Genomic DNA, 27,167 nt, shown 5'->3' on the forward strand with positions numbered 1-27,167 from the left:
AAATTAGACAACTTAAGTTTAGATCTACTGAAGATCATTCTAAAGTAGTATTTTAAAAGAATGTTCTAAACTACATTTAAATTACACACTAAATTACATTAAAGAGTGTTCTAAATTACATTTATAACACATGTAATTCTTTTTTTTTTTTTTTGCCTTTTACAACTGGCTGTAAGGTAGCACCATGTTTGAAGGAATAAATTAACTTGTGACAGAGTCTGTGTCACCTTTAAGGAAATTCAATGTCCATTCCCAGAGAGATGATGATTTTAATATTTGAGGTTATTAAACAAGATCACTCTGGCTTATATGGGAGAACATTACTTTTTAATTTGACCCACTTAATATTTAGGCAAGAAATGACCCATCTAAAGATTTCAGTTTATTTTCCCAACCCTTTATAGATAGGACCACATTTTCTAACCTTTTTTTTAATTTGAAAAGTAATGCATGCATGTGGTTATTTAAAACAATAAAAAACACAAAGGAATATACTTTAAAGAGTAATTCTTCTCATCCCTCATCTTCAGTCATCCTAATATATAATCTATTTTGTACCTATTTACGCATTCATTGGTTGATTCCTATATGCACCTTGCCCAGAGATCGAACCTGCAACCTTGGTGTTTGGGGACAATGCTCTAACCAACTGCACTAGCCAACCAGGGCCAGTATGTATAGATCTTTACCATTTTTATTTGCTGCATCACCTATTCCACTGTTTCAGTATACCATAGTTTACTTAGAGATGTATCCTGTATTGATGGGCATTTGTTTTTCCCCAGTGTCTTACTATATTATAAACATGCTGCGGTGGCCCTGGCCAGGTGGCTCAGTTGGTTGGAGCTTTGTCCTGTACACCAAAGGGTCGTGGGCTCGATTCCTGGTCAGGGCACATATTTAGGTGGTGGGTTCCATCCCCTGTTGGGGCATGTACGGGATGCAGCTGATCAATGTTTTTCTCTCTCTCCCTTACTCACTCTAAAAATCAGTAAAAATATATCCTCCAGTGAAGATTTAAAAAAAACAAAACCATGCTGCAGTGAATATCCTTGTACATAAATCTGCACACACCTAGAAGCGTATCTTAAAATAAATTCCTAGGAGAGCTATTGCTAAATCAGAAGATACCAGTATTTAAAATTTTGACAGCTAGAGTCAAGGTCTCATTAAAATAAGATCAGTTATGATAATTGTCCTCCAGAGAGAAGAATTGCATAATTTCCTTCAATAACAATTCATTCCAGTATCCAACTTGCTTCACAAATAAAAGGGAAGCAAAACTTAACAAGAGCTTCCCTCTCAAACTTTCTATTTTAAAAAAATTGTGTGTGTTCTGGTGGTTAATACTTTAAAAGTCTTGCTTCCCTTCATAATAATGCCTTAGAAAATGTATGTGTTGTCACTCTTTTTCTAGAATTATGTGCAGTTTTTCACATTAACAGATGAATCCTTAACTCTGAATCTATGCTACAGTGTGCATTCAGCCAGTGGGGCTTCTTGATGTGAAATAGACAATATTAGCACTGAGCCACCATTAACTACCTAATTCTGTGTGTTTAAATCTGTGTGTTTTTCTTTGTATGTTGAAGTATCAGCAAATATTTGTGCAATTCTTCATAAAAATGCTTGTACAAAATAATACTTAGGTGGCACTGGCCACATTATAAAATTAAGATTCAGAAAAGCTCAGAGAAGATGACTGATGTAGCAACACTGCCAGCATTTATTTTCTTTTCAGCCCTGTACAATTTGAGATTGGATTTCAGTATGAACTCTGTCAAAGGAACAGACAACATAGTACTTTTTATTTAGAATGGCTCTGCATTATGGTGATAGGCTTTTGACTTAATTTTTTTTATATCAAACCTTGTGTTTTTAGAATGAAGTAAGGCCATTATTCAGAGGATGATAACCTGGATTATATTTGTATAGTCAGACTGAATCATTGCAAATGCTGCGCAATATTTTTATCAAATAACAAAGGAAAAGAAAAACATACAGATGTTTAATAAGGAAAAACTGTCTTATAGAAAGTACCAAAGAGGTTACAATAGCAGAGTTTAAGCCAGTTTTGTTTTTTAAATATCATGTACATAGAAAAGAGTTTAACGTTAGTTTTCTTTGGATAGTGGAACTGTAAGTGATTTAAAAATTTCTTTTTTAAAGATTTTATTTTTCCACAATGAACATGTGGGACCTTGCAATTAAAAAGCCAGTCAACGCTCTTTAAAAAGATAGTTCCATGTTCCTCTAGCTCAGATTTTCTGTCTTCATGAAAGTATTTCGTCATTAACCTATTACTGTTTTCTCCGGTGCGTCTGCTTATTTGTTTGCTTCCTTGCTTTTGTTTTTTTGTTTTTCCTGATCGTGATAGAGGCTGGTCTTCTTCCCCCTGTAGGTATGAAAACCAAGGAGTGAATTTTCAAGAAGATAAATATGATTTACAGCATCCCTGCATTTCTACACATCTTGCATTTGTTAGCTCTTGTTATTTGCTGGAACAAAGCCAATTACCACTATTATTTTTTTGGTAATTTTTTATTCTCTAAATTTCGTGCAATATTAAGGTAACCATATGAAACATTTTATTCTCAGCCGCTGCTAAAGAGGGTGTAACAAAGGAGGAAGGAATGGGGAGGGGCAAGGGGGCCACTGGGGCTTGAGTTTTATTAAATTTAAAAAATAACTTTTTCGGTACTGTAGAGAAACCTGTATTTGCTGACATCCAAATTACTTTTAATTCGTTAGTTGCATCAGCATTTTGTAGCCAGTATGTCATTTACCGCCATTTTTAATGATTTAGGTGTTCTTGGTTCATTCCAAAAAGCTGACTAATGAAGGAAATAAGGAGAATAACCCATTTATGAATTACTCTTACCTAGCTTGTAATACATTGCTTGAATTCTTATTCTGAGCTACTGTGTCTATTAACAGTTTTTGAAAAGTGCGTTTCAAACAACAGCAGATAATACCCAGAATGGGAGTGAATGACTTGTGGCAAATTTTGGAGCCTATTAAGCAACACGTCCACTTGAGCAGCCTTTGTGGGAAAACTATTGCTGTTGATCTGAGCCTCTGGGTATGTGAAGCACAGGCAGTCAAAAAAATGATTGGAATAGTCGAAAAGCCCCATCTCAGGTACAGTAAAAGCTCTTAGAATATAAATATGTGATTGCATAAATAGTTGATGTCTTGGCTGGGAGATCTTAAAATATTAACATGTCTAGATCTGTCATCTGTATATCGATGACTCACAAATTTGTACCTATTAACCTTCTGAGCTCCAGACTCACATACCTAGATGCCCATTTAACATATCTACTTGCATGCTTGGATGACTGTAAACCAGAAATTTGGGAGCCATTCTCTTCCTGTTTTACCTTGCCCCATGTCCAATCCATCAGGAAGTCTTTCCAGTTATATTTCCAAAATAAACTTTTGTGTTTGTCCATAAACAACTCAATGTCCAGAGGCACCACCTCAGTGTATGCCAAGGTCATCTCTACCTGTACTGCTGAAAGACATCTTCACTGGCTTCCCTCCCTCAGCTCTTAGCTGCCGCCTCCTCCTCCAGACCATTTTCCACATAGCAATTAACATAATCATAAATCTCCCTTGCTTAAAAACATTTAAAAAGCAAAGAAACATTCAGTGATTTCTCAGTCCAGTGAAGATAAAATATAAATAAAATGTTATTGCATGTAACCTTTTAGGTACTAGCCTGATGTTCTTGCCATCAGTGTCATACTGCTGTAATTGACTTTTGCTATCAATATATGATGATTAACATATTACTAATTTTTATATTTTAGGAACTTATTTTTTCGTATCTCACATTTAACACTAATGGATGTAAAACTGGTATTCGTTATAGAAGGGGAACCCCCAAAGCTGAAGGCTGATGTCATAAACAGAAGGAATCAGACTCGGTATGGGTCTTCTGGAAAAACTTGGTCTCAGACAACAGGGAGATCACATTTTAAATCAGTGTTAAGAGAGGTGAGCATTTGAATCTGATTTAATAATTCCGATTTCAATTAGAACATTTTACCCTGGTAAAGATTGTTATACAATTACCTTTAATACTCACTAACCTTATTGTATAAAGAAAGCCAGTGTAGATGGAGAAGAGAGGTTATACTTGGGGGTGAAACTGACCCAAGTTCAAGTTCTGGCTCTGGCATGTTGAAACTCTAAGGTGTTCTGCAAGTTTTTAATTTATATCTGCCTCATTTCCTATTTTATGAAATAGAGGGTAGTAATACTTTGTAGGGATGTGGTGAAAATTAGAGAAACTATCTAATATCTAAAGCAACAAGTATATAGTAGGGACTTGATACATGTTACCTTTTATGGCATCTTTACCACTTAAAGAATTCCCAGAACAGAGATCTTATTAATTCATGCTTCACTCATTCAGGACTGATGATAGGTCATATACTGAATACAACATACTTGGCTTTCCTTGGGGTTTTATAAGTTTTAAAAGTACTTATTATTATATTTAAATACATATTACTTACAAAATGTTATGTATTTTTATAAAAGTTAAGAAATCCATAAAATAAAATATATTATTAAAACAATAGGAAGATACTATTTTGGTTTTTTTCAAATGTATATGTTTTTAAAACTTGCCATAATAGTGCATAAATAATTTTTTGTTGTTTTTTAATTTTCACCTGAGGATATTTTTTCATTGATTTTTAGAGAGAGTGGAAGGGAGGGAGGGGAGGAGAGAGAGAGAAACATCTGTGTGAGAGAGACACAACGATTGGTTGCCTCCAGCGTGCTCCACCAGCTGGTACACAGGCTGATACTCTAACCACTGAGCCATACAGGCCAGGGCCATAAATAATTTTTATCTTGGACTTTTCACTTAACATATTGTATCCATATTTCCCTCTTGCCACATTCTCTTATAATGGTTATGCAACATGTGTGAGGCTATGAAATCATTGTATATGTTGTTTACTTCTCAGCTCTTCCATTATATGTGAAATTACGATGAACATTTTTGGTGTATGTAGCCTTTTCTTATGATTTGGGATTTTAAGATAAATTACCCAAAGTGGGATAGATAGACCAAAGCTTAGGATAAGCAATTTCAGTGCACCCATAAGAACACTGAATGATAGGAGATTTATCTTTGTATTATTTAGTGTTCAAAATCAAAGATATGTCTTTGCTTATGTAATACATATAAATACATAAATTCATGTTTAATATGTATTGGTCTTTTAATGGTGAGGTTAAACACTTAACCTAGTTTTAGTCCCTCAATGGATAAAGTCCATCATGTCTTTGTCCCACTTATCTCTTGAGGTTTTAATTCTTCTTCGTTGTTCAAGTTCTTTATGTGTTGAGGATATAAACTTTTTATCATATTTGCTGTTAATTCATGTCCCTGTTTTTCTTTTCAATTATGGTTAAAATTGTTATTTCTTTGAAAAGGCATTGCATAAATTAGTAATCATTTTCTCCTGAAATTCTATTTTTTTATTCCTAGGTGGTTTTTAAAAAAAATAGTTTTTAATTAGCGACTGTTCCACTTTAATTACTATCGATAGTTGAAGAAAATATCTGTACTGGATTCTAATTATTCTATAATCAGTTCCTGAAAATAACCATGGTCCACATACTTAGAGCATTATATACCCCGTATAAAGCATAATGATGTCCATCTCTTTTTGAGAAAATTCCTCTATTCTTTATTGCAGTAATTGTGGTATTCTTAGACATTTTGTTAAGCCCTCCTTCCTCCTAATCCACTGCCAACTGATAGGTATAAGCATGAAAAGTACAAATTAGCCTCCTAACACCACATCCACCCTACATGACAGACTGAGGGTAGGGAAATTTACAACCAACCTCATCACAAATTCTAAGCTGGTTTTTGAAAAGAGCTGGAATGACATACGGCACAGGAATCTGAATAAATTTTAAACTCTTGTTTATTATGAAAGGATACTTCTTATCTAGAGGAAGGTCATAGCAACTAGGATTTTGCAATAAAACAGTACCCGTAACAAAACTGTCTCCTGAAAAGTACCCTCTTTGTCAACATAGTACTTTGTCTTTTTGAACCTTGTCCACCTTGGGCAACATCTCGCAGAGATTTTTCTTGTGTAATACAGCATGCAAGCAATTGATCAGTTAAAGCAACAGGGATGATATTTGATCTGTCTGTCTCTTCAAGCTACAGTGGCCTCGATTCTTGACCATACCCAATCTTCCCCGGTGATAGAATTTGAGAACTACACATAACAAGAAAAAATACACTAGGACATAAGACTATACTATATGCTGCCTAGTTGGGTTAAATTCATAATCCAGAGAAAACTCACAGGATTATTTATGCATCAGCAAATTGATAGGAACACTGTGCGCAGACATTTGACTTCCTAGGAACATCAACTGACCCCTCTGGTTTCCTGCCATCTGGAGCTTCATTATCTGGAAGAAATGGTATGAGGAAGAGAAGTTCAAGCCTCAAGCCACATTGTTTGGTAGCATCTTTAGAAGAACTCACATTAGGTTGACAGCATCATGTGAGAAGGATTTCTGTAGTTTTACAGATGTAAATCTTAATGTGATTAATTATTAATAATTTACATATATTTCCAGAATCTTGAGATACCACTGATCAAAATATTGAACACAGACTATTTATTACTTTTTTCTTACTACCTTCTGGAGATACTTTTTCCATTGCTTTTCAGAGACAGTGGAAGGGGAGGGAGAGAAACATCGATATGAGAGAGACACACTGATCGGTTGCCTCCCACATGCACCCTGACCAGGGCCAGGATAGAGCCTTCAGCCAAGTACGTGCCCTTGGCTGGAATCGAACCTGGGACCCTGTAGTCCGTAGCCGATGCTCTAACTTAGCCAAACTGGCTAGGGCTTTATTACTTTTTAAAAAGTAATTTTTACGTTAATTTTTAAAATTGAATATGGATTATGTAATGAACATTAAAAATGTTTAATTTTTTATTACAGAAAATTTTAAAACAATGCAAAAGTAACCCATCAATTTTTTTTCAAATATGTTTTTTTTTAATTGATTTCAGAGAGAGGAAGGGAGAGGGACGGAGAGAGAGAAACATCAATGATGAGAGACAGTCATTGATCGGCGGCCTCCTGCATGCCCAGCCCACAACCTGGGAATGTACCTGGACCAGGAATCGAACTGTAACTTCCTCGTTCATAGGTCTACACTCAACCACTGGGCCACACTGGCTGGGTCCCATCATCAGGCTTACACAGTAATTAGCTCTTGGCCAATATTCTTTCATCTATCCCCCCACTCCCTTAATTTCCAGTTTTCTTGAAGCAAATCCCAGATATAATATTTTTTCACTCTCAATATTTTAGTACCTTTGTCTGAAAAATAAAGACTGTTAAAACACAAATAAAAGCAATCACAATAAAATTACCACACCTAAAAGTTCAGCAGTCATTCTTTAATGTCATAAAATATTCAGTGTTCAAATTTCCAATTGTTTCTTAAGTATCATAATTTGTAAAACACCTAAATAGGTACTGTTAACATTTGTAATATAAGAAAGTAAATGAAAAAATTAACAATAAGAATGTTCTTAGATTTCTTGCATCTATTTTTTCTTTTCAGTGTGTTGAATTGCTGGAATGCCTAGGAATTCCCTGGGTCCAAGCTGCTGGGGAAGCTGAAGCCATGTGTGCTTACCTCAATGCCAGTGGTTATGTGGATGGCTGCCTCACCAATGATGGAGATGCTTTCCTTTATGGCGCCCAGACTGTTTATAGGAATTTCACTATGAATACCAAGGTATTTTTTTTCTTTCTCTTTTCAGCATTTACAAACTGATTTTTTAAAGGGATTATTAAATGATTAAATGGGAGAAAAAAAGTATGTAAAATGCTTACTATAATTCCTGGAACATAACAATGGCTAAATAAAATGCTTATTAATGTTATTAAATATCATTGCCACATAGTTCATTCTCTTTGAAATGTGGATTTCTTGCCTAAGGGCTTCACTTGTTTCACATGCTTTAATTCTAAATTAGTTTGAACAGTATATTATAAAATTGCATGTGAAATCTATTGCTTTGACCCAGAATTTCTATTAGTAATTTATCCTCAAAAACACCTCCAAATATGCAAGGAGAGATATACAAGGATGTTATTTGCAGCATTGTGAGTAGTTCCAAAAAGTTGGCAAACAACCCAAATGCCCACTGACAGGGAATAGTTAAATACAGCCATGGCTCTCAGCTAGGGAGGTACTAGTAGGGGACATTTTGGTTGTAACTATTCCAGGTGGGCAAGGGAGGCTGTAGACATTTGGCAGACTGGAGCCAGAACAGCTGAACCTCTTGCCAGAGAATTCTGTTATCTCTCCAAAAATGCTAATAGTGCCCCATTGAGAAGCACTGCCTCAGAGGTGATAACAGTGTAAAAATAAGCAGTTATCAAAACGGTACGTAGTATTAACATTAAAGACACACAGATATGTTAGTGGGTAAGAAATGTTGCGAAATAGTTTTTTTATATAATACTGTTTTTACTTAAAATATAGTTAATAAATACTTGTATACGTGTTAAAGAAAAGGTATTTGGGAAGAATATACACTACACTGTTAATAATGTTAACTTTAGAAGATGCAGTTGTGCACATGGCTTCAGCTTCCCCAGCAGCTTCAGTAATATGCATTTTACAGTGTTTAATTTTGTAAGAAGGAAATCTACTTTTGTATACATAAAGCAATAAAGAGGAAAAAGTTGGATAATGAAATGTTTAGCCATTTTTGAAGCTGTGGCTTTATTTCTAGGTATTGAAGTGTTGGATTCTGTGAAGATTCTGGTGATCAGGACAATTTTCCTATTTAAACTTTTAGGGATAATTAAACATTTAGAGACACCTTTGGCACGTGTTTGGTAATGCTGTTCAGTGTATAAATGCTTACTCTTCAGAGATTAAGTAAACGTATACTTCCTATAGGACCCGCATGTTGACTCTTACACAGCGTCATCCATCAAGAATGAGCTGGGCTTGGATAGAGAGGCGCTGGTCGGCCTGGCAGTGCTGCTCGGCTGCGACTATCTCCCGAAGGTGCGCTGAGGTTGCTGTGTTTGCTCATCAGTCACAGTGGGGGGGTTATTCCATGTGACCTGCGTAAGCATGAATACGATGTGGCTGTGTGATTAGGGATCTAATTTAGAATACCATTTCAGGCATAGGGAACTGTTCCTTAACTAAAATAATCAGCATTTCTAGCAGCATTAAAAAGCAGGCTCTCCGTGACACTGAAGGTTGTAAACGAGAATAGAATAATAACTGCTATCACAGCTCAGATCTCCTAAACTGTTGCTCTAGATTAAGAGATTCACATTCTAGTTCAAATACCCTTTTAAAGAGATAGAGGAATTACTCTTGTATCACACCATTGTTAGTTTCTGTCACTGTTTTATCTTTTATTTGGTTTTCAGTCTTTAGCTTCCCTGCTGTGCACATGCTCAGTGTTGTTATTACTGTTGCTAGGCTACATGATTATTGGGGTAAGCCATTCATCCTTCCATGCCCCATAGCATCGCATTGAATTTTGTTCAGAAACCTTTTATTTATATCTTAAGATGCACAATAGAGTACTCTGGAACAAATAGGCATAATAAGTGAGTGATGAATTAAGAATTACAAGGGTAAATACCATATTTAAAAATATAAAATAACTTGTATTATAACTCTTATTGTTTAGTCCCATTATGTCCCTACTGATCATCTCTTCTAGATGAACCCTCATTATACTGTACGCTGTACTCTATCCCCACATCTAGAGAAGGAGCACACATAATTTATTTTAGTGAGAGCTTGGGAGAGAGGAAAAAATAGCAGGGAAATCAAATTATTAACCCTAATTTCTGATTTATGTCATCAGTGACCAGACAGAGAAATCACCTTTTTTTTTTAAACTAATAAGTAAAGGAAGCAGGAGGAATGAAACTTTTAAATAACACAAAAAATAATTATTTTATTATAATTGTAATTCTGAAATAGAAAATGTCTATTTCCCTTACATAATTATTATACCATGAAGACTAGAAGCAGCCCAATATTGAATGTAAGAAAAAAAATGCAAACTCACAGAAACCACCCTTAGCTACAGTGGTGTTACATTATGCATTACCTTTAGCTGTTTTGAACATTTGTATCCTTCATAACCAAAACTGCCATCAAGTACTAACCATCTGTTACTGATCCCCACATGCCCCCATCATTGTCCCCAAAACCTCCATCACTCTCACCAAAAACCCTCTATCGAAGCCTCTCAGGCCCCAAAATCTCAAATCAAGTTCCAGTTCATTGTCAACTGCTGTTAAGCTGCATCTGAGGACCCCCTCTATTCTGGTCTCCATCCCTAAGATCACCTTTTCTAAGGACTGTTCTTTTTTCAGAGGTGCAATAAGGCTGCCGTTTCTGTCCAGCATGGGAAAGTTAAATTGCTCCAAAGCTGTGATTTTCAAACTTTCTAAAGTATCATAAGCCTTTTTAAAAACAGATAAGGTGAGAGTGAGCGGCTCCCTGTGGAATTTGGATTTCCTTCTTCAGCAAAACAAGGGTCAGTTAGGGACAAGACCCCTCCTTTAAAAAAAAAAAAAAAAAGATGCCATCTGTTTATATTGTTCTACTTAAACATTGTTAAGACTATGTACTAACATGATTTGTCATCAAAAAATTTAGGATGTAACTAAATGCTAATATAAGAAGGGTGATATACAAAATATTTGGCAACTGGTATGCCAAAGACATAGGCCTGTGGTTGCCCTCTGTTGTGCCATGTGCTACCATTTTAGTAGCAGGATCTTGGTGGGTTGGGAAGGGGATTCAGGTTAGAGGGTTTGACAGCAGGCACTCAGGATGCTTAAGGAGTATTTTGACTCCTGTATGCCTATCACCGTGCATACTGGCTAAACAGCAGCCTTGCTTATAAGAACATACTAATAAACGTTAATAAGAACTGGAAGACTCAAACCAGAGATTGTCATGTGAATATATGTTTATTGGGTTGGAGTTTGTTTTAATTCTCTTAAGTTATTCATTTCATTGACTTGGAACTTTTGACATCTGGTCTTTAAATATTAAATGTTCATATCATTAAATGAACATGCTTTTTCCTGATTATAAATATAACATAAAATTAGGACAAATAAAAATATCCAAATAATCCACAAAGAAAGTGAATTCCCTCTAAAATTGTGTTCTTCCTTCCCCTAAAATAAACACTGTCAGTGATTTGGTGTGTAACCCTATGACTTTTCTTCATGAATTAACTGTAATTGTTACTTAACTTACAAGCTAGATCACACAGTAGGCTATTCTGGGTTTTCATCTTACAGCAATGTATCTCACACTTCTTCCCCTGTCATTGCGTAGTTACTGTAGCTGCCTCATTCCTTCAGCTGCACAATCTTCATTGAATGGACTTACTGTACTTTATTTATTTCCTAGTGATTAACATTTGAATTTCTTTTCCCGCTTCCTCAAAGGGAGTCCCTGGAGTTGGAAAAGAGAAAGCATTAAAACTTATACGGATTTTGAAAGGACAAAGTTTACTTCAGAGGTAACCAAAACTATGTTTTCTTGTGTCATTAGACTTTTATTAGTGTTGAATTAATAGTATTACAAATGTATCCTACTTTCCAAAGGCTTTTGTATTTTAAACTGATTCATAGTTTCATTTGAAATCACTTATTTTTATTTATTCTGAAGTTCTGCAAAGAAAGGATGAGAGTATACAGGAGTGGGCAAGAATAGGTTTACCATTGTTCTTATGGCAAATAATACAATAATTAACAAATAATAGTACAAGAATAAATTCTTTGTTTGTATTCTCACAGTTGTAAACCCCCCCTTGTATATCCTAAGCCATACTGTACTTTTTCAACATTGTTAGCTCACTATAAACACAAACAGTAAGATGACAAATGCTTTTATTTATAACCATGGGCATTTGTCACAGGCTATTTTAGATTATTTTACCGCCAAGTAAAATTTTATCCTTAAAATTATTTTTGATATTAAATGCTTTGATATTGAATTTCTTTTTATAAATGAAACACCTACATTTTACAAATATTTAATAATAAGCAACACTTTGGTCAAAATTTTTACTTGACTACCCTTTGTTCTATAACCATACATTTTGTAATACATTAATTCAGATTAATTTGACTCTACTATTTAAGGATTCCAGACAATTAAGATACAGAATATATTGAAATTTACACACTATGCTATTTAGTTTTGAAAGCATGTGAATTCTATTTACTTGATGAAAGCATTGGTTTATAAAAATTAATATTAATGGTGATAAAGTAGAGTGAATCAAGGAAACCATGAGGATACTAGAGACTTAAACCAGTCTTAGCCTCCAGATAAGTTTGAGATGGTGAGTGCATGAAAGGAAACATGAGTTGTAGAAATCAAAAAGGAATGACCGTGAAAACAATTTCAGATCACTGTGCTCTTCTCTATAATACTTCTCTTTCAGCAGTAAAACTATTGATCTAAGATCTCAGTTAAGTTCACTGTTATCAGTGATCACTGTGCCAAAGCAGGACAAAAAGGTATACTTTGGCATGGATGTGAGTTAAAGAATTATTTGGGAATTGTGAAAAAAAAATACAAAGAACATCCTTGGCTAACTACAAATCATTCTTATTGAGATAGTTTCAGCATATTTGTACTTTTGGCAACATTTTATTAAATGTTCTTAACATTTGAAAATAATGAAATTACATTTTTTGTTATAATTATATTGCTTTAATTTTGATCAGCTTAGACCGACTTTCCCCCTATTTATTTTTAACATTTGAAGCTCTTTTTATTTAGCCAGCAACCAGCAGCAGCTAATGCTAGTTTTTAGCAAGTTTGTACTTGGTCTTTGTAATATATGAGTTAGAAATTCTAAAAGCTAAATAATAACTCTTAGTGCAAGTTACTACATAATAAACTGAAGAGATAATTTAGCTTTTTATTAGAACTTTAACTTTTGTAAGTAGAGGAACAATTCAGAGCTTACATTTTATGATAATGTTTAACTACCCTCTTGGTGATTTTATGTTGACATGGAACTTTAGCCAAATATTAACTTTTAAAAAATTTTCATTAAACAGGTAATGTTTTTGCTCTTTGCATAAGAGATTAAGAAAATAACAATTTCAGATTATCTGGATTTTTTTAAAGAGTTCTTAACCCAGAAGCTTAATGTTTTATACTTTGCCTTTCACCCTTATTTTGATATATAGAAGTGTTCATGCACATAATTCTGTTTGTTTTATACTCTGGCATTTAGAAAAGATATCAAGCCCGGCCGGGCATGGTCAGCGGTTGAGCATCGACCTAGGATCCAGGAGATCGAGGTTCGATTCCCGGTCAGGGCACATGCCTGGGTTGCAGGCTCGATCCCCAGTCAGGGACGTGCAGGAGGCAGCCGATCAGTGACGACTTTCTCATCATTGATGTTTCTGTCTCTCTCCCCCTCCCTTCCTCTCTCTGAAATCAATAAAGATATATTTTAAAAAAATAAATCAAAAACAGATACGTACAAATCATTGTCCCTACATGTATGCCTAAGTGAAGACTTTTTAAAAAAGGTTGGATGAATATATGAACACACACACATACTTTCTCTTCCTCTCCCTCTCCAACTCTCTCCTCCCCTGTTGCAATCCTTGTGTCCTCGTAGCCACATTTAAAAATTGAGGTACACTCCTGGCCAGTGTGGTTCAGTTGGTTGGGCGCTGTCCCATCCTGTTTTAATTCCCAGTCAGGACCCATGCCTGGGATTGGGGCTGGGTCCCCTGTAGGGGGCTTGCAGGAGGCAGCTGATCGATGTTCTACTCTCACAATGATGTTTCTCTCTCCTCCCTCCCTTCATCTCTCTCTAAAAATCAGTAAAATAAAGTAAAAAATCTTTTAAAATTTTTAATGAGGTACATAGGGTGAGGGTTTTCCCAGGCTAGGCCAGCAACTTGATCTACCAGCAAAGAGAGAGGAAGTTGTCAGGTAGAAGGGAACAAAACATCCTGGCATTTGAGAACATGGCATTTTGGTGGCCTTGGTTTTTTGTTTGTTTGTTTGTTTCTAAAACCATTTACTTTTAAAGGTTTACTCAGTGGAGTGAAAAACCTTGTTGCTCTAATCAACCACCGCTCACTCCGTTACTGGCCGGTGGCTCTGTGTGCGCGCATCCAGGTAAGCAGGCCTGGGGAATGGCACCTTGGAGCACTGGTGTCGGTACCCAGTTCTCACAGTTACCTTCCACGTTATTTCCGACTAGATTGGGAATCCTCAATCAGAAGTTGGCACATATACATAGCAGTCACTCAGTGAGTGTTAGATGATAAATATAGGCTAAGTGCAGTTTCACACTATGAATTCAAATTACTTAGATCTCAAAATTATGTTTTTAATATAGAAATTCATTTTAAGGGAAAAAGTATACTAATAGTCTTAGGGGAAAATGGAATTGGAACTATTTGTTTCTGTATCAGTGATTTGCATTTATATACTTAATGGTTCTTGATTGTCTTGTACATTTTTATCTTGTGAAGATAGTGCCTTGAAACAGATTTTTAAAACATGTTCATTATTATTGAAAATAGCTTGATTTCATTAGTTTTGGTTAAAAAAAAAAAGATGTCATTGATATGTAGCAGATTAGAGAGGTCTTCCACTCTTAGGAGAGATTAAGAGATCATGTTAGCTCATCTTTTAAAAGAAATTCTGCTTTATCTACTTGTCTTAATATTTTTTCATTAACATTGTTAAAGTGTAGATGAAATCACGGAAGAAAAAAATTTTATAGATAAGATTCCATTCTGTAGTTTCTAGATACTGTATAAATGACCATTTTAGGTCATATAAATTTTGTATGCTCTTCCATATTCTCAAAACAATGTTGAACGTAGTCATACGTTCCTTTTAAAGGGAGCTAGGGGCCCACACCCATGTCACAGTAATAATTTCTTCACGTTCCAAGCATAGTCTAAAAATAGTTGTACAGGTAACAGAGCTAGACACTAGAAGAGGTAATTACTGTATTCTTTTAATATTCTTATTAAGTAAAGCATTCCATGAATAACTGTTAAGTAAATAATCTTCTTTTAAAAAATATTTTTATTGATTTTTTTAGAAAGGGGGGAGAGAAACATCGATGTGAGAGGAAAACTGCCTCCTGCACCCCCCAGCCCCGGGCGTGTGTTCTGACTGTGAATCGATCCAGCAACCTTTTGGTGCGCAGGACGACACTGAACCAACTAAGCCTGAGCCACTCCAGCTAGGGCAATAAATAATCATTTTTAATACTAATAATTGTAGCCTACTTTTCTTGCATTTAGCTCTCAAATTAACCACAAAGTTTTTCATTGTTGATTATTATGAATGTATAATTTCAAGTTACAAATTAACACTTTCAGATAGAAGAAGAATTTACAGAAACAAAAAAGTGTCATGTGGTAGTAATAGCTCAGGATATACTTTACCTTAGAATTTCTATAGTGTGTATTACTCTATTCAACCTAAATGTATTGAAACCCTTCTATAAGCTAGGCACTATGCTAGGCAGTATTCGTTTTTGAAAATTTGTATAAGGGCAAGAAAAAAAGTATATGTAGAAGATAATTACAAAAAGCAATGAAAAGTCATACTTTTTTGTATCTCCCTAAAGGTTCATCTGAAGATCACGAAAGTAATGGATGTAAATTATGTCAAACTGATGGATATTGTGAACCACATGATTATGAATACTGTTGTCCCCGTGAGTGGCACCGAACAGAGACTGATAGGCAGCTGGCTGCAATAGAGAACAGTATTAAGAAGCAAGTTTGTTTTTTAACTCATTCTTTTCTGGCATGACCTATTTTATACACCTGTGGTTGAATTATTTTCATATAACATCCCTGCATGTCTAAATTAGTAACATTTCACAAAATCCTTTTCTTGATTCTGTTAAAAAATTAGGCCATCTGAAGAGATAGTAATTTAATAGTTATTCAAAGTAAACTTGATGACTGAAGTACTATAAAGAACTGTTTTTATTAAATGAGAGGAGACTGGGTGAGATGGTTTTAGAGCGCAGTTGTATTAATAACATGTATATAATTTATTTTCAGAAAAGCTTGCAGTTGTGAGGGATTCCCATTCCACGAGGTAATTAATAATTCAAGTGCGTTTATTTTAGAAGCTTTTTAAAAAGATTGAAGTCTCAGCTCCTCTTTTCTTCTCTCTCGCTAGGTTATTCAGGAATTCCTTTTGAACAAAGAAAAATTGGCGAAGGCCATCAACTACCAAAGACCCGACTTATTATTGTTTCAGGTATCTGAAAATAAATTCTTTACAATATGAAGTTGGATAGTAGGAAGATAAGAGATAATTACTTTGATCTGAGAGGAGATTTAAAACAAACCTCTCTTGGCTGCCCATGCATTTTCCAACATTTATTTCTAGTCTTAATTTCTTTGCTACATAGTAACCATACTTTGCAGACCGTAAGACAAATTACAGTTAATGCTGTGCAGATAGATTGTGTTCAGGGGTATGTTGGGAGAGGGGCTAATGACCAGAGGATGTTAGGATTAATATATAGTTATGAAATGTAGTGTGGTTTACAAGGGCATTGTGATTTGTAATCAGTTACCTAAATGTAAATTTGTATAGTCTATCATTTACTGTGTGACACTGGATATGTGTTATCCTCAAAATAGAAATAATATTACTTATCTCATGAAGTCTCTATGAGCATTAAGTGAGATTATTTATATTAATCCTTAATACAATGACTAGGGAAACAGAATGGCTCAGTAAATTATAACAACTTATTGCTTATTCCTGCCAACAATAGAAATAATAATGGTAACGAACATTTGTTGAACATTTAAAATTTGCTATTATATTTAACACATTACATGTAATATCACTTAATAATCTCTGAGCTGGGTTATATTTTACAGTTGGGAAACCTGAAGCTTAGAGAGGTTAAGTATTTTACCCTGGGAAATATGTTGGCATTCAAATGGAGAGCCCTCACAATTATTATGCGGTATTACCTCCTTAGGAGGCTCATTGTTCTCTCAGGGATATTATCTTAACTAATGTTAATTCTGAAGGAAAAAATGATATCATTTGAGTGCTGTTTGTCTCCAAGGATAAGAAAACCTTGTTTTATTTTTATTATATTTACAGAGATTTACTCTTGAAAAAATGGAGTGGCCCAATCACTATGCATGTGAGAAATTGTTGGTACTTCTGACCCACTATGACATGATAGAAAGAAAACTTGGTAGAAGGAACTCTAATCAGCTACAGCCAGTTCGGTATGAATTAATTGTATGAAGAAGTTTCTGTGTTTGTATTTGCATAGCTTATCTAAAATTTTCTTCTTAATATCTTTATAATGATGGAGGAAAGGTCTACTGGAATAATAAAAGCTTAATCAGGCTTACAGTCAAAATAATGTAGTAAGTTCATGCTTTGACATACATTTCTGTTTCAAACATCTAGTAATATTAGATTATTAAAAGTAATAAATACTATAAAAAAATTTAGCCAAGCTTAATCAGATAACTACTTCAGTGGACCAGAAAAGGAAAAACAATGTAAAGTGAATAGAGGGACTGACCCAAGAATTGGTGAATCTCAGTGAAGGGTATGTGAGTGATCTTTATAGTATTCTTGCAACTTTTCTAAAGGTTTGAAACTTTCAAAATAAAAAGTTTGGGGGAAAGTATCAAAGAAAAAAAAAAAAAACTGCAAAGAAAAGACAATCAGGTAGCACACATTTTTAATAACAGTAATAGGTGCCGAAGATGATGGAACAATATTTCAGTGCTTTGAGTAGAAAGTAAGTGGCAGCCTAGACATCATTAAGACATTATTCCCTGGTTGGTGAGGCATTTTCAGACATATGCAGACTGAGAGCTTACTACTCACAGGTCCTCGTTAGAAGCACTGTTAAAGGATGCACTTCACTTGGCAAGAAGAAATGGAACCCAGAGGGAAGATGTAGATAACAAGAATAGTGGTCAGCATAAAACTGATAAGACAGCTAATGTAATAACTAACCAGAGAAATGTGTATAGAAATATCTGTGTAATGCTTGATGATTACAGTAGTATCATAAACTAAAACTTCCAGAGTATGCATGTAGACCTATAAGGGTAATCACTGAAACATTAGAAGTACAGTATCTTCCAAACCAATACTAAAACGGGAAAATAAAACTATCAAACCAAGCCTCGGCCAGGTGGCTCAGTTGGTTGGAGCATGCCGTACACCAAAAGGTTGCTGGTTTGATTCTGGTCAGGGCATATACGGGCGTAACCAATTGATGTGTCTCTCTCACATCAATGTTTCTCTCCCCCCTTCCTCTCTCTCTAAAATCAATAAACATATCCTCGGGTGAGGTTAAAAAAACCACGAAACTATCAAACCAAAAGAATATAGGAAGGGGGAAGTAGCAAAGAAAACGCTTGGTAACAGGAAATTAAAAATAAGAAATAGGAATGTGTTCTACTACGTCAGTAATCGCAATCATTGTAAGTGGATTAACCTCATCTTTAAAAGACGCTGGATGAGTAAACAAAATTCTGCAGTATTCTGCTTAGAGGGCATGTGCGGGATATAACTATACAAAGTTAAAAAATAAAGAGATTTAAAAGATTTACCAGGCAAATTTTTACCAAGATGATGTAGCAAAATTAACAGGAACAAAATAGACTTTAAAACAAAAGTTAGCTGGAAAGTACACTGAGTAATAAAGGAAGAGTCACATAGGCTCTAATAATTATAAGCGCTATACACCAACAATAAAGTTATCTTTTGAATAAATTAGTCAAAGAATAACTACGTGGCAATTCTTTATAGTATTTTTTAAATATTATAAAAATCAATGTAAATTTAATTATTCAATCTAGAAATTGAAAACTTCCAAATAACTCATGCAATTGGACCATATTAGATAAATTTGTTTTTCAGAATTGTTAAAAACCGGATCAGAAATGGAGTTCATTGCTTTGAAATAGAATGGGAAAAGCCTGGTATGTATTCAATTTAAGCAAAATTTATAACATTTAACCAAATATGTTTAGCAGATATTTGCACATATGTAAAACATATCTATGTACATAAAAAATAAAGAAGAAACCTACACCCAGGTTTAATTTCATAGTTTCCCTGTGCTATTTAAATAGGCTTTGACTAATAGTAAAGATGAAAAACTTTAAATAATTTTATTTTAATGTCCTAAATTGACACTTCTTTTGTACTTAATGTTTAAAAAAATAATATGAGAATAGTTTGGCTTGATATTTCTCAAGAAAATACTACTACAAATGGTCTGCTCATTGGATTTCATTGTGTAGCTGGTTCTAAAGAAATCAAGGTTGGTGAATGGCACCTGGGGTTCCCTTCCTCTCCTTTTCTTACTCTTTAGTTTTCATGGAAATTTATAGTTGTCTTACTCTTAGTTTTGCTAAAGACGGAATACAGTGAACTCTGATTAGCACCAAAACCAATCTGAGAAAAGCACAGATTATTTAAATAGAAACTAATCCCAGTTTCACTTCTATTTGGCATTGAGATTATATTGTGTGATTATAGGTGGATGAGTGAGAGAGTAGATTTGTCAATGAAGGTTTAAGTTGTAGGTAACTTTGAAGAATGAAATTAATAAAGAATTAGATAAACCATTCTAAGCAATAATAGGAAAATAGGAAGGTGAAGGATTTTGAAAACTGTTTAGGAACAGTCCCACCACCTGTAGTCTATTTTCAGGAAAGAAGGTGGCATTAACCCATTGTGGCTGTGCATATGTGTCTAGAACTGAGGATTGGGTGCCCACTTTCCCTTACCCTTGTGGGAGCTGTCCTTTAAGGGAGAAAATGTACCCCAAGCTAGTTTAACTGAGAAACACTTTAAATTCACCTGTTTCTATTGTTTCTACTTTAAACTCATCAACTAATATTTTCATTAGAAATTGGCTTCTCATGTACTTTTGCCCTCATTTAGGATAAATGCAAAAATCTAGTCTATTGCTTATATATCTTATTGTGAATTTTTGTGATAAACACTCTCATTTTTTATCTATCAGCAGCTTGTGAGTCCACTAAGCCTAGATATATCTTCAAGAGGTTGATAACTTAGGGAGAGTAGTTTAACTTCAGGAGAGTATAGTAGAAACCCCTTATCAGGGGTTGCATTTAACGTGGTTTTAGTTACCAGCAGTCAGTCACGGTTCAAAAATATTTAAAGGTACATAAGTTTTAAATTATGTACCTTTTTGATAAAATCTCATGATTTCCTGCTCTATCCCTTTGTCCAGCGTATCCATGCTGTATATGCAACCCACCCGTTAGTCACTTACTAGCCATCTCAGTCATCAGATTGACTGTCACAGTATTGCAGTAACATTTATTTTACTTAATAATGGCCTGAAAGCACAAGACTAGTAATGCTGGCAATTTGGACATACCAAAGAGAAGCTTTAGAGTGCTTCCTTTGAGTTGAAAAGTGAGTAGACTACAATAAGATATTTTGAGAGAGAAAGGGACCACATTCACATAACTTTAATTATAATATATTGTTATAATTGTTCTATTTTATTATTAGCTATTGTTAATCTCCTACTGTGCCTGCTTATAAACTAAACTTTACCATCAGTTTGTATGTATAGGGAAAAAACTAGTATGTATGGGGTTCGATATTGTTCGTGGTTTCAGGGATCCATTGAGGGTAAAGGGACGTGAACTACTGTAATATTTTTGATGACCCTTTCAATCCTGTTCTTTTTAGAAGCCACCACTACAGAAAGTTAATATTGAAGTTTTAGTCAACTGTCTATTCCCTTTCTTTATCTGGAATTGTAACACTTATTATACTAAACTGAAGCTAACTAACCTTATCTGAACAAAGGCATTTACCCTCTAAGCTGCTCCTACTAGCTCTGAGGCAAGGGGATTTAAAGTTCTAATTTAAGAGTGATCTCCTTTCAGCTCTTGTCAGGCAGAAGAAAATTTTGTACCGGAATTAACAGATTATTAGAATAGAGATGTTGTAAAGCAATATTTGCAATAAATCATCCATTTGTGGATGACTTAGTTTACCTGGTAAACTTAGTTACCTGGAAAATTGAATTTTTCAAATCTGTAATTAAGGCTATTTTACTGTATTTTTAATCTTTTAGAACATTATGCTATAGAAGATAAACATGGAGAATTAGTTCTACAAACAATAGAAGAAGAATCACTATTTGAAGCAGCTTTTCCAGAGATTGTTGCTGTTTACCAAAAACAAAAGTTAGAAATTAAAGAGAAGAAAAAGAAAAGTAAGTATCTCCTTTGATACCATACACAGCTGTTGTTGTTGAAGAACTGTCTGTTATATTTGAGTCTGTATTGTCTAAATTTTGCTGCAAGTTCTATGTAAGAGTAAGGCTTGTAAGCATGCTTCTTTGTGTAGACGTACTTTCTTTTAAAGCTGAAAAGCCAAGAGTAAACCATTCTTGTCTGTGTCTGATAACTTAACCAAATGTTAATAATAGTAATCATACCAACCACTTATTGAACAACTAGTATATATAACATATTTTGGATTATAAATACATTTTCTTTATTTCCCAGAACTTGGTAAGGAAAATAATTTGATCATAACATTGTTTCCAGAAGAAAATATTTTGTAATATGTTGTTAATAATTATTTTGTTATAATTACTTACAACACAGTTTCCAGGAATGCACTGAAACAAAAATGCAAAGCTTGCTTATATAGATTTCAATCTGAACTGTTTAGTTTATTTGTTTATTCAAGTTAAGTAAAAAAAAAAAACAGGTTTTAATTGTATTGTATTATTTTTTCTTTTCAGGCATGAAAACTAAGCCTAAAGAAAACAATTTGCCACAAACAGATGACACGAGTTTTCAGTCACTCATAACTTTAAAACCCACATGTGAAGTCTCTTCTAAACAGAATTCCCAGTTAAATTTGGAAACTTTCCCTGATTCTGCATTACCCCAGGAATCTATTTCTGCATCATTGAATAGCTTGCTTTTATCTAAAGATGCTCTCTATTTGAATACACAAGAACAATTAATATCTTCAAAACCTTTGGCTATGCAGCAAATTAAAGCTGTTGGTAAAACTCTAATTTCAGAACCTAGTCAACCAAATATCTCGTCTCATAATGTCTCAGCAATTACTGATTTACACTTGAGCACCATTGATTGGGAAGGAACTTCTTTTAGTAATTCTCCAGCTATTTCAAGGAACACTTGCTCTCGTGGTTTAAAATCAGAACTTGAAACAGCCATCCCTCATGGCTTTAAACATATCCCAGGACAATTGTCATATGACTCAGAATGGTGCACCACAAACATTAATAAAGTGTTGCACTGGGATCTTCAGAAGACTAATCCTGAAGAACACCAACTTTCTGGCTTTACTGATTTACATCTGCAGGATTTGCCTTTAAAAGAACGAATACTTATAAAATCATCATGTCCTCAGGATAATGTACAACTGGATGTAGACCTGAAAACTCTATCCCTACTCACAGTAAAAGAACCTTGTAAGGCTAACAGTAGTTCTGATTGTCCATCACATTTTTCAAAGGATCTTCTAGGAACTTATTTGCAAAATGATTCTAGGGACTCTAAAGTTGTAAAAGGAGACCAGCTGTTTCAAGAAAACTGTAAAGTGAATACTTCTATACCTTCCTCTGTCAAAAACATGATGGTAAACACCTCTAATGTTAGAGTCAAGCCTCCAAATACTTCTTTACATCAGAGTAGAAAAGTTGATTTGCAAACCACTCAGAAGATTGTAATGAAGAAAAGTGTTTGCCGTGACAGATACACCTCCGATGAAGAAAGTGTCCCAGTGTTTGGGAAAGCTAAGAAAGCAACTGAGAAAGTGAAGCAGCGTTTTCAGAAGCACGAACCAGACCAATTCAAGAAAAATGATGCCAACAAATTGAGTAACCCTAAGATTCATATTAAAGAAACTGAACAGTATGTCCAGGCTTCTAAAACAGCTGGAAATGAAGACAGCTATTTCCCAGATGCAAGCAAAGGCTCTCTGAGTTTGCTACAGTGTCGTAAGGACAAAAATGACTCTGGTACTTGTTTGGATAGCCCTCCTCCTTTAAGTCAGAGATTAAAACTGAGGTTCCAAAACGCTTGAAATGAAAGTAAAAATGTTTAAGTGTAACTTAATATTTTAGTACCATCAGCATTAGCAGAGGCAGAGGGAAGGTGTCTAGTTAATGTTTGGCAGAAAAATGTAATGTGGTTCTATATGTCGGGAGGTACTTTTACCATTTTAATCAAAATTATAATTTTAAAAAGCTACCTAAGACTTTCGTTTTAAAAGATAATCATTGTGGTGAAAACTGTATATAATGTATATATTTAAAACACACTCTTGCCATTTTTTATATCTTTATTGACTATTCTTTAGTCATAGCTTTAAAGTGTTAATATAGTACTAGAGTAGATGCTTCATGTGTCTGCTCATTTTTACTTATTTCTTGCACAAGCCTCTATTATATTTCAGCTTGTTCCCAAGAAGATAACTCTTTATAATTGCCTGTAATCTTGCAATGTCTTCTGTTGTGCCTTTTATGAGAGTTATATTTTCTTTCCATCTGAAGATACTTTTAGGATGCCCTTCAGCTTTGGTAACTCGATTCTCTCTTCTGAGGGAAAGAATGGAAAAAGAAGAAGATGCTCAGTATACATAGTAAAAGCCATGGCTGTCATGTTGCATAAACTAAGGAAAGCTGCTGTTTTACATATCCCCAGAAGTTAGCAGGGGTGCTAAATGGAAAAAGATTTGAAAAAATACAGTGTGTAATCAGAATAGAATTAGAAATTTGCTCAGGATCACTAATTAATGACAGGAGAATCAGATATCTTTCCTCTTAATTTGTTGGGATTTTTTTCCATTTTCATTTTCTCCTATAGCACTTTTTCTTTCCCTTTTGTTTTAAAAATGAATCCATATAATATTGAGTGTAACATCTCCAAATATTAAGTTGTGTATTAATTCATATATCATTAAGAAAGTCTTGAGGCAATCAGATTGGAAAGGAAAAAGTAAAACTATTACTATTTGCAGGTGACAAGATTTTGTATATACAAGATTCTAAGGAATCCACTAAAAACTACTAGAACTGATAACTGAGTTCACCAAGGTTGCAGGATATAAGATCAATGTACAAACATCAATTGTAGTTTTATACATCGTCAGTGAGTAATACTAAATGAAGAAAATACTGCTTACCAGAGCACTAAAAGGCATAAAGTATGTTGGAATAAAAATTTAACAAAAGAAGTACAAAATGTGTACTCTAAAAACCACAAAAGTGTTGAATGAAAAATTTTAAAACCTCAAATAGATGGAAAGACATTCATGTTCATGGATCAGAAGACTTGATATTAAGATGGCAAACTAACATAGACTCAATGCAGTCCCCATCAATTACAGCTGATTTCTTTGCAGAAATTGACAAGCTGATTCTAAAATTCACATGGAAATTTACTGAACTCAGACTAGGCAAAGCAATCTTGGAAAAGAGAAATGGGAGGACTTGCCCTTCTCGATTCTGATTTCAAAACTTACTACAAAGTACATTAATGAAGAATTTATTGTCATGGTATGAAGGTAGCCGTGTGTGTGTGTGTCAGTGGGATAGAATTAGGGTCTAGAAATAAACCCTCACATTTATGTTCATTTGATTTTCAACCACAGTGCCAAGACAGTTTATGTACCAGCAGATGCTACTGGTACAACTGGATAGCCACATGCAAAAGAATGAAGTTTCATCCCTACCTTATGCAATATACAAAAGTACTTCAAATGGATCAAAAACCTAAATATGAGAGCTAAAGCTGTAAAACTCTTAAATTAAAACATAGGCATAAATCTTTGTGATTTTGGGTTAGGAAATGATTTCTTTGATATGGCACCGAAAGCTCAGACAACAAGAAAAAAATGTATTCCATAAAAACTAAAAACTTTGTGTTTCAGGGGACACCATAAAAAAAATGAGATAACCCACAAAATAGGAAAAAATATTTACAAATGTAAATGTGATAAAGGATTTCTATTAAGAAGGACTTGTATAAAGAACTCTTAGAGCTCAGTAATAATAAGACAACTTAAAAGTCAGTAAAATACCAAAATATGGTCTCTCCATGCAATTGGCAATAAAAAGAAATGAAGGACTAATAAATGTTACAATGTGGTGAACCTTGAAAACATGCTAAGTGAAAGAGGCCAGTCACAAAAGGCCACATGTATGATTCCGTTTATATGAAATGGTCCAAATAGGCAAGTCTATAATCTGTAGAAACAGAAAGTAGACTCCTGGTTGCCAGGGGGCAGGGGTGCACATTCCTCGCAAATGTGGTCCCTGAACGCCAGCATGGTTCACAAGGCTGGGCAGCCTCGCCCCAAAACGTCTCTCCAGCTTCAGCTTCATAGAATCACAGCCATGAGCCTTGGCTCTAGCTATCAAAGGTCACTTGTTAGCCCCTGAGCAGATGTTCATGCCTTTGCTCATGAATTTCTCCCTCAAATGCCTGCTCCTTCCTTGTTAGCTAGACAAACTCCTCTTCCTCTGTTAAGGACCAACTCAGGTTTCCTAATGTTCAGCATAAACATGATCTTCTCTAAGAAAGGTTTATATACCTCCTTATGAATCCCTTCTCTTTCCTATGGACTTCTAAAATATCTGTTAATAGTTTTGTGTTGAGTGATTTGCATTTTGCCTCAGGCACCAGGCTGTGAGCATCTTGTATTTCTGAATCTGTAGCCCCTAGCAGAGGGTCTGGCACAGAAAGCCTTCATTGAGTGGGTGTTGATTGCCTGGTGGTGGATTTGGGGGTCTTAGTTCTCCCATTCTCCATGGAGAAAAATCAAATCCAGTTGGATGGTTCCCTCCATCAGCTTGATCACTCGTCCCCTTTTGTCACTTGATGCTATGGTGAGATGCCTTGCTTTCTGAAGGTGAAAGGGCTAAATCAACCACTCACTATTCCTGTTATACTGGTAGCACTTAGGGTAAAACAGCTTAAATAATATCACTGAAGGCAGCCTCCTTTCATCTGCAGATTAACGTGGCAACATTTATCACCTTCTTAGCCAGGAAAACCTTTTATCAGGCTCAGCTAACAGCTTGCATTAGCCCCTTTAAAGGACTTGCCACATTGCCTTTAAAATGACACGCTGCAGTCAGCCCCAGTAATAGTCAAAAAAAGTGGGACCTTGATTGCCAGAATGGATTATTTATCCCCAAGCCAGATAAATTCAATAAATTGCCTGTTTGGCAATGGAGGAGAGGGTCATCAGCAAAGCAGGCAGACTCTTCTGTGGTGAGAATGACTGAATATTTTGCTAATTTTTGGAAGAATTCTTTTGTAAGCACCAAAACAAAACTTTAATAGGGATTAAGTGTCCAAGCTTCCTCAGCATTATTCTGTGCCAAGAACCCATAAAACAAAATGTTGACCTCCCCAAATGGCAGAATCTGCCTGTGTATTTAGAATTCTCTGATGAGAAAGCTAATGAATTCAATACTGTTTGCATCGCCATAACTTAAATCCGTTCACCTACTGCTCAACAGATACCCACCTTTCTGCTGTGAGTGAAGTCAGGAAGCGCTGTCCTCTGAATCTGAAAATGAGAATGAGTGATTTATTCAACGTTCATGTAAAGGTAGATTACAGATTCTTTGCCTTTTTGTTTTGTTTGAAAGCATTGTGGTTTCAATAGCTGCTCCAAAGTAATTATTACTGCTAAAATATTTTACATTGTTATCAAACTGAGAATGCCGACTCTGTGAATGCCAGGTGCCAGAAGGCTTATTTTATAGGGTTTTCCAAACCCAGACATCTCTAGTCCAGGCCGCCCTGTGAAGGCCCCATGACTTCACAGCTGTGATAGTTCTATGAGAGGTGTCAAAGGACTCCCTCCATACAACCAGGTCTACATCCTGTGAAACAGACCAAAGGACCCTCTTTAGCGTGGGAGGCAATGGTCTGAGTAATTGTCCGAGTTCTGACAGACGGGCTACCTTGGGCAAACGTTCCCAGCTTCTGTGTGCCTCTCCTCAGACATAGGTGGG

At 35.0% G+C, this 27,167-nt stretch overlaps 1 protein-coding gene across 6 annotated transcripts in view; it reads left to right on the forward strand.

The window, feature by feature from the left end:
- The window catches only part of GEN1 (GEN1 structure-specific endonuclease), a 29,443-nt gene extending 2,821 nt beyond the window's left edge, over positions 1-26,622 (forward strand). For 3 of the 6 annotated variants that reach the window (XM_016224767.2, XM_016224765.2, XM_016224769.2), the window contains exons 2-15: positions 2,402-2,533; positions 2,938-3,141; positions 3,816-4,002; positions 7,637-7,813; positions 8,990-9,100; positions 11,533-11,606; positions 14,154-14,242; positions 15,717-15,867; positions 16,162-16,198; positions 16,283-16,363; positions 17,231-17,361; positions 19,022-19,083; positions 21,228-21,368; positions 21,906-26,622. In XM_016224767.2, coding sequence (XP_016080253.2) covers positions 2,981-3,141; positions 3,816-4,002; positions 7,637-7,813; positions 8,990-9,100; positions 11,533-11,606; positions 14,154-14,242; positions 15,717-15,867; positions 16,162-16,198; positions 16,283-16,363; positions 17,231-17,361; positions 19,022-19,083; positions 21,228-21,368; positions 21,906-23,221 — 2,718 coding nt within the window. In that variant the 5' untranslated portion in view covers positions 2,402-2,533; positions 2,938-2,980 and the 3' untranslated portion in view covers positions 23,222-26,622. Of the gene's footprint in view, positions 1-2,401; positions 2,571-2,937; positions 3,142-3,815; positions 4,003-7,636; positions 7,814-8,989; positions 9,101-11,532; positions 11,607-14,153; positions 14,243-15,716; positions 15,868-16,161; positions 16,199-16,282; positions 16,364-17,230; positions 17,362-19,021; positions 19,084-21,227; positions 21,369-21,905 lie in introns of those variants that run through there. The other 3 variants (XM_016224768.2, XM_016224770.2, XM_016224771.2) reach the window with 3 other exon arrangements.
- The last annotated feature ends 545 nt before the right edge of the window (positions 26,623-27,167 follow it).

The sequence above is a fragment of the Miniopterus natalensis genome, chromosome 13, assembly GCF_054644295.1.
Source record: "Miniopterus natalensis isolate mMinNat1 chromosome 13, mMinNat1.hap1, whole genome shotgun sequence".
Classification (NCBI taxonomy): Eukaryota; Metazoa; Chordata; class Mammalia; order Chiroptera; family Miniopteridae; genus Miniopterus; species Miniopterus natalensis.